At 46.6% G+C, this 15,797-nt stretch overlaps 1 protein-coding gene across 1 annotated transcript in view; it reads left to right on the top strand.

Annotated features, from left to right (window-relative positions):
* Window positions 1-2,099, top strand: part of fstl4 (follistatin-like 4) — a 48,671-nt gene extending 46,572 nt beyond the window's left edge. Inside the window, exon 16 of the mRNA XM_049741944.2 lies at window positions 24-2,099. Coding sequence (XP_049597901.1) covers window positions 24-723 — 700 coding nt within the window. The 3' untranslated portion in view covers window positions 724-2,099. The remainder of the gene's footprint in view (window positions 1-23) is intronic.
* Window positions 2,100-15,797: the final 13,698 nt, after the last annotated feature.

The raw sequence follows: 15,797 nt of genomic DNA, 5'->3' as shown, positions 1-15,797 counted from the left end.
CGCCGTGAACTCTGTCCGCCAAGGTTCGCCTTCGTCTTCCTCCAAGACGAGCCGGCGGTGCACAAGGTGGACCTGGAGACCTTCCGGCGCGTCAAGACCATCAGCCTGAAGGACTACAGCTGCGTGCCGGCCAGCATGGCCTACACGCATCTAAGCGGCGTCTACTTTGTCCAGTGCAGGGGCGGAAAAGCCCAGCTTTTGGTGGACGCCGTGACGGACGCGGTGGTGGGACCAAACCGCGACCTCACCGGCCGGGCTTTCGTGTCACCGGACGGCCGCTACATCGTGACGCCCGGCAATGGGGCCGGCGGAGGCGCTGCCCGGTTGACGGTGCAAACCGTCTCCTTCCAGGGGGAGATGCGCCTCCGACAGGAACCAGAGGACCCCGTCGCCGCCTCAGACCTGGTCTACCAGCCCTCCTTCACCGCGTCCAACAGATACGTGGCGGTGGCCGCCTCGGACTCTACCGCGGACCTGCTCTTCGCCGACCTGTCCTCGGGACACACCGAGGTTCTCCGGGGCCTCAAGGAGCCGCTGGGCCCTCGGAGCTGGCCCTGGGGGGCGCCCTACCGGGTGGTGGTCTCCAGCGGCCCGTTTGGACAGTACCTGTTGACACCGTCGGCCGTGTCCCTCTTCATTTTGAACGGCAAACAGAGAACGCCGCACTGCGAGGTGTCGGACATTACGAGGGGCAACACGGTGGTCTGGGTCGGCGAGGTATGAGTTAAAAAAGAAAAAAAAGAAAGAAAAAAAAAAACTATCAGTAGGACTTCATTAAAAAGAAGATGCTCCGTATTTAATTACAGAGCGAGGAGGATTAAATGTGTTGGGATTTAATGTGTTTAAATAAGTAATTTGGGTGATAGTCCCGCTGGGAGAAAGTGTCAATGGTGTTGAGTGTGACACATTTGTACGATTGCACTTCCCTTCCGTGTTATCACAGCAAGTTAGGTACCCGACCGGGCGAGGGTGGGGGGGTTACCACACGACGAACTATGCACAATGCTCACTTTTTTAGAGTAAAAAAAGCTTTCCGATTGTTTTTGTGTGCGTGTTGATTGTCTTCACCAGTGCTAACCACAAATGTCCGTCCCTCTGTCAATGTCTGCATTTAGTGTCCCGTGAGTCTTTTTAGTCGCTGTATTATCTTCCCACATCACCTGTTTGTGTGTTTTCGGAAACGACGTAACGACTCTTCCGTTCACATCGGAATTGCGGAATTTTTAAATTCCACTTCAGGCTGCGAGCATTTGTTTCCCCTTTAGCTAGGAGAGCTAGCTAGCAAAGTAGCAAGTCCACGGCATCAATTTACAAACAGACTGACTTAGCCAAAGTAAAACACTTGACGGAGCAGTGAAATTTGTCTTTTAAACATCTGTGTGGGTTGGAAAAGTACAAAATAAGCTGGCTTGGGTGGCAGCGCTTAGCGTTGCTAGTTTTGAAGCTGAACTGTTGAACCGCAAATGAGCTTGGATTGACTCCAAGTCTTGACAAGACAAATATGTTTTTTACAAATGCTCACAGCCTTCTGTTTATTTTGTCCTTCACTTTAGTGACTTATCAGTATGCTATCGTTCAAAAAAAAATTCACAATAATGAGCTACAAATTCTCAGCAACATGGCTGGAGATAGCATATCTACTGTAGCTAATTATTTACAAATTCCACTTTGCGTACCAAGTAGAAACGGCCGTGAAACGTGCATGCCATCGAAATCTGTTGTCCCCGTCCGCCATATACCTCTCAGTGCACTTCATCGTCGTTTAACAGTTAATTGTGTAAAAAATAAAATAAACAGAAAAAGTCACATTTGTTCATTTTCAATCTCGTACGCATCGCCACCGAGCTAGCTAGCCCAATCGTCTCAAATGTCAGAACGTGCAAGGTTGGATTTGTGAGTCGTACCTCCCCGCAGCTGTTGTAGATAACGTGTTTAGGACACATGACGAAAGTGACTGTACAGGTTTTTTCTGTATGCATTTTGTGTGTTCTCTGGTTGACCAGGGCAATTGTTTTTTTTTGTAAGAAAAGTCAAATAAAACACGTATAAAAAAAAATTGAGAGAAATCGACTCAGTCCATTCAACAAGCTCCATCGCTCACAGGTCTTTGTTTGTTTTGTTTTTTTGTCAAGTGGTGAACTTAGCTTCAACTTCAACTCCAGGGCATTAAAAGTTGCAGTAGACTGGATGACATGAAGGTGCTTCCGCAGGCGACCGGCAACTAAGCGGCGTGTCATCTCATCACACAACGGAACATGCCCCCGTCGACTATACCGAACCTTTTCACACATTCGTGCATTTCAAGTGCGTGACATTTTTATTCCTGCCGCTGGATAGTTGGAAATTAATTATGGGATAGAGTTTTGGTTTTGTCCAATTTGCAACCATCAATTGTTTTCAAAAACAAGTCAATTTGAATCGCTGCTACCTCCTGGGGAATTACGATCGAAGAATCGTCACTTTCGAGGGGGAAGTAACGACATTTGCGCTTTTTGTTGACACGTGCGGCTAATCGACCTTGCAGCGATTAGCGGCGCGGCAGTTCAGGTGAGTGTCAACTGTCGCTTGATTAATTACCGGCGGCTTGATGAGGTGCTTCCGCACGTCGCAATGTTGGCTTTAACCCAAAGAAAATGTTAGATGGATTAAATTGTTCATTTTCATTTAAAAAAGGAAAACTTGAGATGGCGGCGGAGACAAAGAGAGAGCAGACAAAGAAGGTTCAAGCGCCACCACGTGCGAGTCAACCTGAGGGAGTTTTGCAATTCTTGCATTCTCGTTACGCCAGACAAGCTTTTCACGCTCAAAGTTTCTATTCGCAAAATCCACAGTTGCGCCTAATGAAAAGACGGATTACATTCAAAATCTTCTTTTCTATTCCGAGACGCCCTCCCGACGGCATTAACATTTCCACAGAAACAAGCGGCGCTTAAACGGCTATTAATAACGGCCCCCGGGTTCTTTTCGGCGCTCGGGTCGTCGCAACTTTGGAAGGGAGTAACGAAAATTTGGGAGAAAAAAAACAAAGTCACAGTGATGCTACCCTTATCATCCTCATCATCATCATCCTCAGCTCTCCTTCTTCGGCCTACTCTGTGGGCCGCTTGTGAAAATGTTGAAAGTGTGGCCAGCAGGCCCTCAGAGAGAAAAAAGAAGCATAATTCAGCAGCGAGGGAGAGAAAGCGACTTCTTCTCCAGGCTGCATTTCAAAGAAAAACTCTGACATGAAATGGCGTCGTGACGGACGGAGGGCCGGACAAAGGCAGGGTCCGACGCAGCAAAGCAGCCCCAGAGAAGGCCCATTAAATAACACATCGTATTTTTCAATTCTGTTAGATGACAAAATTCGATTGCCTACTAGTTCAATGAGAGCGTTACGATGGTTTCCAGTCCTTCCTATTTTTAACATCTTTAGCGTCAAGCTAGCTGTCTCAACGTGATCTCGTTCTAACTTCAACAATCTGAGAAAATGGCTGGCAAAGGGCACAGTCAAGCCTCGACTTATTTTTTTTTCCGCCTCCATCTTTCAGTGATGTTTGTCTCGACCTTGCGGCGGCGGACGCCGATTTGACATTTCCTCTCAAAAGGCCACGCGGAGTGATTGTGCCATGGACACCGCCGCTCGTTTGACCAGAGGAAGAAGTCTGCGAGAGGGCAAAAGTATTAGGACAGCCCTTTAATGCCTGAATTCAGGTTTGTAATAAGGATTAAGGTTTCAAACGTAATGTTTGGAGCGTTCAAGTTAAGGTTAGCCGTGGCTCTTATGATAGATGCGTCAAACTAAGCTACTTGGCCGTGTTTGCTTTGCGTGCCACAGCTGCGCAGTGTTTGCGTTGAGAGTGCGAGCGGGCATCAAGAGGTTTTGGAGTGGAGCGTCGCCGAGTGTCAACAGCGCGGCGACCCCCGCCGCTGAAGAGCGGCACGCTCGACACCACGAGCAGACTCTTAACGGATGCTAACAAAGCCGCGAACGCTAGCCTGTGTGTTTGAACGTAGCAGAGCTAGAAGACATCAAGGTCTCGGGCTTCATACCACAACCTTCAAGGCTGAAAAACAACATTGTTGACGAGGATGACGACAAGGAGGAGTCGCAATTTCCCCTTTAATCTTTCTCCCACTCCGACATAGTGGGGCCTCTATTTTCCTCCGTGTTGCCGCGGCGACAGAGTCCCGCTATTACGCATCTCTTTCTCTCGGCGCAATTCCCACACCGGTGAAGTCTCCACCTCGTTCCGTCTGGCTGCAGGCAGGTTGGTGGGCCTTTGATTATTTTTTTTTCTAGCCCTCTCGCTCCTTGCCGTGCACTCAGGGCACTTTTCATCTCTCTGCCCCAACGCGGCGGCGGCGACACAATGCCGCCCATTCATATTACATCAAGAGACAGTGACACCAATTACTTGGCAGAGACGGATGGAACAAAGTAGAAGACGACGGATGATGATGATGAGAGAGAGGGCTTCAAAAATGTTGGAACCACAAGTTTGGAGCAGCAGGTGGTTCTAGTTCAGCGGGGTGGCCCGTTTGAAAACACCAGGAAGGTCCACAGACGCGTGAACTTCATCGACTTGCATCACTCAAAGTCCTCATCTTGACTTCATGTTTGTAATTTCATGTTTTGGTCTCAATTTCACGAGCTTCACTCGGTCTCAAAAGAACTTCTCAGGTGAAAGTTCCGGAGGAAGTGCAGCCGAGCGTCTTGTAATGGCCCTTGAAGCCGGTCGCAATTAAAGCCCCAAAATGTTTCCGCCGCGCATCATTTCAAAGAGCGCACTCATTCTTCTTCTCCCGTCGTCTGCTGACACGTTCATCTCTCAAAATTTGCTCTCCGCACTTTTCCTTCCACGCGCCGCTCCATTTCTCCGGCGAGATGACTGTCATCGCTTTCCATTTGGGACAACTCGATGCTCTTCGGGGAGCTCCGGCCAACATCCGACGGGGAGATTGGGGGAGGCCAATAAAAACGAGAACCAAACGGCCGTGGCATCAATCTGGCGCACGAGCAGGAGCGGAGCCAATCTCCCGCGCGTTTAGCTCCCGATTGGCACAACACGAGTCATTTTTTTACATTCAACCGATACACAGCATGAATCTTTTCCCCTTGACTCTACTCTTTCCAACTTAGTTGAAAGCAACCAATATCAAAAATTGAGTCATATTGTAATTTTTTTCCCCCAATATTACCAAAGCACAAAATGGAGCCTCCACTGCTTTTTCGGGTCATGTTTTGATTTCACCTCGGGTCGGTTTTCGGAAACGCAGACGTAATAGATCAAATTGATAGATCAAACACAGATTGTCTACCCCCTGCCGTGGAGCGCGGCTCGAGAAGCTAATAACAGGCTATTTAATGGGTCAACAGTGTTGTGCCTTTTATGATGTATCGGGCGGGCCAATCTTCAGCTCACGCCCCCGCAGCGATGCAGACCCCGTTTTAAGTTGTTTTGCTTTTTTGTCATCCTTCCCTTGCCTTGCTAAGATTCGAGGTGAGCGTCTCAGCTGGAGGTAGACAATCTAAAGAAGCTAAAATGGATGCTAAGTGACTAAAATGGAAGCTTAAAGAAAGAATCAAAGCGCATGATTGCACTGCGGAAGGTGATCTTAAATTTCAAAGTCTTGGATTGGATCTGGTTTCAAAGTATTGGTCTCAACTTAAGATTGTCAACGCCCCCGAAAAATTCCCCCATGCCCGCCGAACCCAGTCATGGGGTGCTCTATCGGAGTTACAAGGCGTTGCCTCATAGTGGCCCCTTGCTGGTCGTCATGTTTAAAACAGCCACCCCAATCTCAAATGAGTAATTGATCACAAAAAAAGCCATGAGAGGAATTCTTAACCGCGCCGTCTGGCACACGTCAACGTTTTTGATTCATTAGAGAGCTGACGCAAGGACAATAACTCAGCTTTTCAAATGTTGACGCAAGGACTCGGCAGCACAGACGCAAAAATGACCACATTTATCCCGCTCTTGACCTTTGCGGCCTTTGCCGAACGCCATTATCCTGACACTCTGATGCGTCTTAGCGTCGGCTTACTCCGATATAGTTAATCCAGCCTGTCAGGGAAATACTGAAGATGAAGCTTATTGGATTGACCGTTGGCAATATCACAGAGACTTTTCACTTGAGACTGACGGTGACAAGATGGCAGCCGCTGGTCAATCAACATTCCGAGGATTGCAAAGGAGATTTCATCAAAGACTAAACACAAGAAGCGTCCCTGTATTCCTGTCGGGCCAAAACAAAAGTGACTTATCGAGAGCAAAAGAGCCGGCGTATACATCTTTCTCCCGCTTCTGCTTTTTTTAAGACACCGGACGCTCGGTGATATACGAGGAGGGTCAGCGCACTTAAAGACTTTTTTTTCTCCCAGCAGGCTGCAGCCACACGCTTGCTCAGCACATTGTGTAAAGTGCTCATCTTTATCAGCACAAGCCTGTCGCCGGCGACCCCGTGTTTTGTTTTGACACGACTCGTTAGAACCGCAAAACAATGTCCGCGCAAGCGCTACAAGAGTGCTAACACTGAAAACGTAGTGTTTCGATTAGTGCCATTGTTGTCCAAAAATCTCTCCTCCGAGACCCCAAAACACATCAATGCGTGTTTCTTTTAAAGTCACAAGTTCATTCAAATTTCCAAGGATTCGTGTCCTTTACTAGCGAAACAACCGTAATGCTATACGACACAAAATGGCTGACTTGACAAGAGTGTCCTCCATTTTAATTAGCATCTATTTCTATTTCTCTCACCAGTTTTTCTTCTATAAGTCACTTGTATAGGAAATTGTTGAGTTTAAACGTCTTGTTTGCCTCAATCTAATAAGGCTCCGGTTTAAAAAAAAAAAAAAAAAAGTGGTATTTCATCATCCCGACTTAAACAAGACAGAAATTATGATGATAGCGGGGGTGAGGAAAAAAAAAAATGACGCAGAGCACTGGTGTAGGCGACCGGTCATTATCGAGCGGGCGACGTGTTGACAGTGCGACGGAGCGGAGTGGGTGGTCTGGAGGCGTGACGGAAGGACAAAGGGATTATGGGTAATGGGACCTTGAGGTGTGAAGCAGCTAAAAAGGCGAAACAGAAGGGAAGGCTGAGAGAATTGGGCCTCACTCACAATTGGTTCTGGGGAATGACTTGCTTGGTGTCACAACTATACTTGCGCAATGTTTACATTTCAGTTCAGACAGTGTATAGCAATCAATAGCAGCGCTATTATGATGTAGCATTAGCATTTTTTTTTTTTTTTAAAAGAAGCTGACAAACGGACCTTCCATCCATCCATTATCTGAAGCGGTGGCAGTTTTTTTGGCTGGCTCACCAGTACCTGTCGAGCAAAAAATAATAATTTTGAATCCTTTTGCTCCATTTCTGTTAGCATTTTTTCCCCGGACAGCTGTAAAATATCCAGAAAACAAAACGACAGATTGATTTTTTTAAAAAGGAAACAAAAATCCCGTTTCTATTGTTTTTACAACCAATTGATTCTCTGTCGCCCGGCGCCATGTCGTATTTACATTATCGTTCGGAATTGAAGCTTTGACCGTGGCGGAGCTGCCGGGAGAGATGAAAACAAATACATCCAATTCTTGCCTGGGAAGACCAAACGTTAAGGTCAGCCGTTGAGATCTAGTCTCATCAGAAGGTGAGCCAGACAAGGTCGAAAATTATTACTTTGACAGGCCCCACCGCTGCACCCTCCGAAAAAATAGCACTGCCATCAAGATCAAGTGTGTGCGTGAGTGTGCGCGAGTGCATGTGTGTGTGTGGCCTAGCGACTTTTTGCACAAACTCAATTAAATGCTGACATCGACAAAAAGAAAACAACACAGCTCCCACGGCAGCCTAAAACTGCCCCGAGGAAGCTGCGCCGCAGAATTCTGAATGCACAGTCGAAAACGTTCCGGACATTGATCCGGAAAGGTCGCCATGGAAACCTCACCGGGACAATTTATTAGGTCCTGCCCAGTCCACTGGCTTGGACATTTTCATGAGCTTTTTATTTGTTATTTTTTGGCGCAATCCGTCTTCCAGTCACCATCATGAGTCTTGTTAACAGCATCAGAGCTGGGGACACGTTAGTATTGATCAGGAATTGATCGGTCACACATTAGCCAGGGTGACTCGGAGGCCATGATCGGTCGCTGCGACCGATCCTTTTTCAACTGGATGGGATTTTGGCTTTGGCATTCTGTGGTCATCCCTAAAAGACACAAATAGAAGGTCACGGCCGCTACAAACAATTACAGACTTCCTGTGTCTTCTCCAGCATGGCTTTGTGAAACCTTTTTTTTGAGTAGCTGGTGGCTAATAATAAAAAAATCCAAGCACGCTTTTAAAACGATTACGACAGTAAGGTGACAATGTCCGTCACAGCGAGCGCGGCCACGTCGTTCGTCGTTTTCTCACCGTCGACGAGCGTGACGGCAAACGCCGCCTCGATTCCGCAACGCCGGGGACAAAACAGACAAGACCGAGACGCTTCCTGGCAGCGTTTGTCGCAGGTCTATCTTTTGATTCGCATTCAATTAGCTGTCAGGGCTGTCACCGCTTGCCTGGGCTGGTGGTTGGATTCCGAAGTCCGCTAAGCGTTCCTGCTGACCCCATCACCTGTCTGCTCCACTGAACAGCGGCAAATGCCAACTTTAATGTGCATGGCAGCCACGGGACTCAAGCCAGATTGGGATGATGGGAAAAGTTACGGTCTGGCTTTATGCCTAATTTAGAGACTATTCCGACACCTCCGGGGACTATTTTGTCCACGAGTGACTTTAATTCCTGCTTAGGAAGAGACAAGATGAGTGTTCATATTGTCTTCCATAGGACAAGACCAAATTGAGCCGAATTGTCAAATATTTCAAATGATTCATATCATGGCCAAGGCCTCGCTGCTCACAACATCAGCAAAGTTCTGGAAAAACTTCCACGATGAGCAGTCATCAGCTGCTCTGGATAATTGCGTTAAATCCGCCCGATGACACGTGTGAAGAAACATCTCCAGGCTGTGACAAGTGGTGAAAAAAAAAAATCGGGCTGGGTTAAGCTTCTGCCACCTGAGCTCCCCCCCCCCCTTACGAGCCCCCCTCCGTCGGCGCCATGCTTCCCTATCAAATCTAAGAACCTCGTTCTTAAGCTGTCTTTGCGCTTTGACCTTTTCCGCCGTACTGAACGTGCAAATTATTCTTGATTCCGTCGCCCCCGCCTCTTTCTTACGGTCATCGCCGCGAAAAAACCGCACCGAAGCAGTCAATTTGGTGTCGGCGGAGTCATACATCATGTTTGGAGTGTATGGATTTCTAATATCTCGCTACAGTGCTCAGGATGATGTCACGCTCTCCGAGCATATATCAAATACGCTCCTTAAAGGATATGCAAAACGGGCACCGAGAGACGATTAATAAAGATAACCTCGGCTAGCTTGGAATCGCGCTGCCCTATTGGGGATTATTAGAGAGCGCTGGGCCATTTATTATCAAGCGGTTTTAAAAAAGCAGCCGAATAATCCATAACGGCAATGACAACGACGGACATCCACTTTGTTGAGATGTTATCGAAGCTGCTTTGCCGCCATTTTGCTGCCTTTGGAGAGGTCTCAATCCCTCAAAAATTGCCTTCCTTCAGCGAAAAAAAATATTTGACTTTGACGCTCTCGCCGCGTTCCCGACAAAGCGTCTTACTGGAGTTTGGCGCGCGTACGCCGTCGCAGCGGGGTAGCGGCAGGTATGCTGATCGGCGATGTGGGGGGGGGGGGGGCACGACGGAGCCCCAGCGGGAGGCCTTTCACGAAGAGGGAAGCAGTGGTGGAGAAAGATGATCATACAAAAGGTTCCTTTCTTGACTTTTAATATATAGCTCACATGTGAATAGGCTTGTCCTTGCAAATGTTCCGCTTACCTGTCATCTCATTTACTCCCACTCTGAATAGTCAATTCAGCAGCTAATACGTCGCCGCGAGGGGCCGCTGAGTACAGCGTTTTGTTTGTTTGGGGAAGCAGGGGAGGAAAAAAAAAAAAAAATCCCCCCCACTTCATGAATGCCATCAAAGTAGTGCGCGCGGGCAAACGTGAAGGGCGACGAGTGAAAGCGATATTAAAGGGGAAGGGGGGGTTCGGTGAAAACTTAGCCATGATGCTATTAGCAACGATTAAAAGGCCATCATGGCAACAGCTTGAGAGCTCAAATCATCTCCAGGTCCTCTCTTAGCCATTTTGAGATGAGATGGGAGTACAGGTACTTTTTCAGCGTGGTCCCGAAGGAGCCCGTAATTGCCATCAAGGCTTCCTTCGGGGAGTCACATCATCCCACGAATGATCTCAGAGTGCCTATCCGACTAACTACTTGCTTGCCGGACTGTGATTTTGTCCTTCCTCCAACCTCAGTGAGCTTTACATAGAAAATAAATCACGAGTTGATTAGGTTGGAGAGTTTGAATATTTGGCCAGATTGTGTAGGCGAATGGAAACGCACACAAAAGAACACCATCTTATGAAAGCTGCCTCAAAAATGATTTCAGGTGAAAGAGAGGAAGAAAAAAAAAACTGCCTTGTGAGTGACAGGTTCAAATTGCACTGGCCCTGACCTTGGAGGAACACTGCTGCTCCCACTCAGGTCCTCAACACTTGGTCAGTGCAATTCAGCACTTTTGTTTTTTTTTGACGACGGAACTCTGAGTTGACTGAGAGTTTGGAAACTGGAATCAGTCCTAACCTTGGCCACAACTCTGACTTTTGATGTTACTGCCTTTCACTTTGCTTTTCTGACATCTGCCAACCTCAACCTCTGCGTCCTTTGCTTGCCCGATCCCCAGCAACACACACGCGGCGGCGCAAACCCGCCGAGAGCAAGTCCCGTTGGCGCCTGCCAAGAGAGCGCGGGCTGATGAGGTGAAAGTAATCTATCGGGCGTGGTATCATCACACCTCCGTGGTGGCATATGGCAACCATCACGCTGGAAATATCCAAAAACATGAGATGGGGTCAACGAGCGTCCGTATATATATTTTTTTCAGTGATGATTGCAAAATTGAAGGAGTCAAAACAAAGTCACCCACCAAAGTGGGTTTATTTGGGCGCAGACGAGCGAGCCAGAAGGTGTTTGTGTCTGCGTGTTTGCACACGCGTGTGTACGGGAAGGCTGCCCCCGCCCCGAGCCGGTTGCTTGGCAAATATACGCAACGCCAGCGCCAGCTTCGACACATCCTCAAGGACAAGCAGAAGCGGTGGCCACAAACGCTAAATGAATTGGAAATTGGGGGCAGGTGATCCTTTGGGGAATTTTAGCAAAGGGCCAAGCAAGCAGAAGTTTGATACTGGCGAGGGTGTGTCGACTTTTCATATCATCACTATCCATCTACCAGAGAATTTTGGATTCATTTTTTACTTTTATAGAAACGCTCACATCTAACCTTTCCATTCGGTGTTATTTTCCCGTTCGCCTGTGCGCAAATTGATTTCTACTTTGGTAAGATTTGTCGATTTTATTTGCTTTTTCATCCCACATCAAAACAAAAAGGTGCCGGGTCAGCTGGAGAATAATTCACATATTTCATATTTGAGCGCACAGAGAAGAAAAAACCCCAAACTGATCCCGCTATCAAGGTGAGCAAACTATTTATCTTTGGCCCGAAAGGCAACAAGATGTATGTTGGAGATAGTGCATGTCATTTTCACTTAGCTCCTCAAGGCCAACCATTTTCTTTTGGCTTTATCCTCGGCTGGGTGCCGCGCTGATGTATTCATAGAAAACAATAAGCGCTCCTCCGCACACCAGCAATGGGAACGTGGGCCGGTAACCTCCCCACCCACCGTCACTCCCTTCCTCCAGGCCGCGCCATATCTACACAAATGTAATCTGCGCGTCTGTATTAAAATTCATGAAGGGGAGATAAGACGAGACTTTCATTAGTGTGGAGTTAGCTCTTTTGGATAAAGTTGACAAAAAAAAAAAATTCAACCCCCCCCCCCACCTAACTTTGAAAGAACCTGAGTGAGGTCAAAGGTGTGAGGTCATCACGTGGTCAGCAACACAGCCAATGAGAGCTTTGCGCAATACTCTGCCGTCTGTTTGTATTGTTCGGCCTTGAGTCATTAGCACGCTAAATGTCTACTGCGCTTAGTCCACCAAAAGTTGTTGTCGAAATGTGCTGAGTCATGCTTGAAATGTTAAGCACTTAATGGCAAACAACGTTTGAGGCTCGCCGCTCGCCAAGCGAAACATGGCTGACAAATAAAAGCCATTAGAGCGAGGCGCCGAGCGCTAAAGAGGACAATGCCTTTTTGCTTTGACGCCGGATATTTTTTTTTTTTGCTTTTTCTTTATTTCCATTATCTCTATTAATATTGAGCGGCCGACGTGCTGTTTTGCTCCACTCGGCTTTGCGCTTAAGTCAGCCTTTATGTTGTTGTTCTCAACTAGATTATGAACTTTTTCTGTGAGTAAATAAAAAGATATGAAGTGTATTTACAGTGGATATGATGTTCACTTTTGACGCCATCGTTTTGGCCTGACTGGACAGTTCTGATTTTTGCCCTTTAGACAGTTTAGTTTAATTCTTCCCTAAAAATAGTAAGGAGATTGTAAGAAAGTGAGCATCGAAGAGCGTCACGAGATAAGCCGGCCGACTATGTGCCGAAAAGAGAAGAAGAAACAAAAAGTCACATCTTGCGTGCAAACTGAGTTTTTTTTTTCTCTCTTTTTTATCACATTGGAGCAGCCTGTGCAGAAATGTATTGCTTTTGTGCTGCCGATGCTGGCGGGAAAGATAGTTGCGACAAAGATACAGAAGAAAGACCGTTTCCCATGCATGAAATTGGAACTGATTTCGTGATAAACGTGAGACGATTCAGGGATTTAAAAAAAAAAAAACAAGATTAAAAATAAAGTCTTTTGTTTCATCACCATCGCCAAAAGTCAATAGAACTGTATGACTTTTATATGGAGTTTGGAAATGGACTTATTAAAAATCAAAAATGCTTTGAATAATTTATAGTCCATCACAAAAAGAGTCTCAAAGCGATTTACAGGCCAACAATTGATAAAGATTAGCAACTGAGCTAATAAAAAAAACAGGGCTAGCTAGCTAACGAGCCAGACAAATAGCCAGGCAGCAAGACAGCTAGATAAATGTTGTTTTAACGGCCAAGCTGACCCGACTTTCAATCCTCTTCCGCAAAAACACAATAAATCATCAGCATCCGCGACACGGCTGACTGGCAGCATCCGCGATCATTTGACTTGTCAGGAAAATTGATATTTTTTTTCCCCGCCATGCGTCACAATGCAGCAGATTATTAATAAGAAAAGAAATGCCAAGTCTCACACAATAGGCAGGCCTAATCCTGTTGATCTTAGTTTTTGGGGGAAGCTGCTCTATTTTTGGCCTTTACGTCAAACAATAGTCACGCCGAGAATAGCTCGCGAGGATTTTAAAGACGGGCGAGAGAACCCGGGCAAGGCAGGGCGGCCTTGGGGAAGGTTGCCACCGATATTCTACATTCCATTTAATTAGAACAAAAGGAAGCGACTTCACATTTCCAAGGCACCTAAAGAGATTTAAGAAATGGCTTCTTGATGCAAACGACCGTTTCCGTGGCTTAATGAGGTTGAGGTAGGAACGCTGATCAGATACGGGAACAGAGTCTCTCTCTGCTTCTATGCAATCAGGCTTTCTAATAAAGGCCTCCCCTCAATAACGGACGGACGGACGGGTGGGTAAGTAACTCCGCCGCTCATTTATAACGAGACTGTCAGGTTAGCACAATTTGCCACAGGCTGACATTTCTACCTCAAGGTCGTGGATTAATTTCTTTTTTTTCTTCCCCACCGCGGCCCCTCAAGCATTTCGGCATTTGTGCCGTAGCTCAATCTCCAAAGGTTTGCTTTCGGAGACGTGGCCGCCTCGCCTGTGGGTCACGTGGAGCCATTTCTGTGGTCAGCGCTTACATAGCCAGTTGGCGTGGTTACATTTTCAGAGTCGTTCTAAATGATGGACTTATTGCAACTGTCACTCACAATAACTAGCGATTGATTGCTCGGAAATGTCACTTGCGATCTTGCGGCCGTAAACACACGAGGAAAGTAAATGTGGATTATAAGACAATAAAACAGAAAAAAAACATCCTTTGCCTGACCTCTTTTAATTTGCCGTTAAATTCTGCGATATTTGCGAGAACACAAACCCTGAGCACGAAGCAGTTAAACCAACGGCGAGGAAGTCACAGGTCGACACTAACATTTACTTTGGCGTCCATTTATACGGCGACATCTTTGTTATTGCAAGTCATGCAATTAGAACAGGTGCTGCTTTCAAATAACCAGTCGGGCCATTAAAATGAAAAGTCAGCGGGCTGGCGCGCGGAGTCATCATCCCACGAGGGAGGAGGGGGGGAGGAGGGGGAGTGCTTGCTTAGGTGGATCTTTGTCTGCTTGCCGGCCCGTAAAAACGCCGCAGCAGGTGCAAGACAGAGCAACTATTTGGCGACTCAAATTATGTTAATAAGTGTGTTTTGCGTTTCCAAGATAGCAGAAGTCCTCTGCGACATGGGCAGAGTGCTCATTAGCCGCTAGATTACCCAGGATCCTTCGGGAACAACAGGCCGGTGAGATGCGGGAAAACTGACATTTGATAAGCCCACTCCGCAAACAGCTTTGATTTCGGCGTGAAAACGCTGACAGGATTGCTCTCGTTTGCAAAGTTACAACTCAAAGTTACCGGGGTGGCACTTCATCGACCAAAACTAAAAATATTCAACCAAGGTCAAACAAGAAGGCAGGTTATAATGACCTCATCAACCCGCAATCAGAAAAGTAGACGAGCATATTTATCTGAACAGATCCCAATTTAAACGAGGAGACAAATCAATCTGTTGATATTTGTCAAGCATAAAATCATTTCAGCTGCATTTCAGGTTGGCCGAGGTCACACCTCGCTATCGACGCCGCCAGCCTCAAACACTCAAAGGCGCCCACGCAAACCTGTTGAAACGCCTTTTGTGTGACATGTCAATGTATGTGGTTTGAATATAGAGGGAAAAAAATGGAGGGGAGGCTGCATAGAGCCTCGACACTCCGCTGCCGCATAACTAAGTGTGAACACGCACCTTCGCACACACACTGATTTTAATAGTTAGTCTCTTCACTTCTACAAAATCACATCTCCTGATACCAAACAAACTGTAAATTGCACCACAAGATGACACCAAAGACTAATAAGAAAGTAGTAATTGTGATGTAGGACAACAGCATTGAGACATCTTTGTATGTTGGACGTTACTTGAGATGGTTTTAACATGATCAGTTCAGTTTTACACATACACAAATGTTAATATTCTCAAATATAGCAACCTAGTGTGATTTATCAAGGATCTATGACTGCCAGGGGGAGTTCTGAAATTTGTTTTTGGGAGGAAACGTGTCTTTTCATCATGCCAGGAATAATATACATTTCAGCCAAGCCCATTATGTCAAAAGGAACAGGTCCAAAAAAGACCTTTGTAGCCAAAGTGAATGGCAGCACTGCTCCCTGGTGGTCACGGGGGGAACTACATGAGTAAACTGCGCAATGTATCGTTTTATAGCAAAAGAAACTGACAGCAGGAGCAATAAATAATACATGGTGTGAGACTTGGAAAAATCTCATGATGCCCATTAAAAAAAATAAAAAACAGGAAAGGGCAAATTTAAAAAAATAATAATAATCAAACAGCAGTGCTTACCTGAAACCCACGCGTCCTTGAAGCCAGCGTGGTTTCGACTGGTGTCAGCCTTAAGCCTCAAATTTGAGAAGGAAAGATGACGTGGGAAGAGCT

The sequence above is a fragment of the Syngnathus scovelli genome, chromosome 15, assembly GCF_024217435.2.
Source record: "Syngnathus scovelli strain Florida chromosome 15, RoL_Ssco_1.2, whole genome shotgun sequence".
Lineage (NCBI taxonomy): Eukaryota > Metazoa > Chordata > Actinopteri > Syngnathiformes > Syngnathidae > Syngnathus > Syngnathus scovelli.
This window is presented reverse-complemented; position numbering and strand designations above follow the sequence as displayed.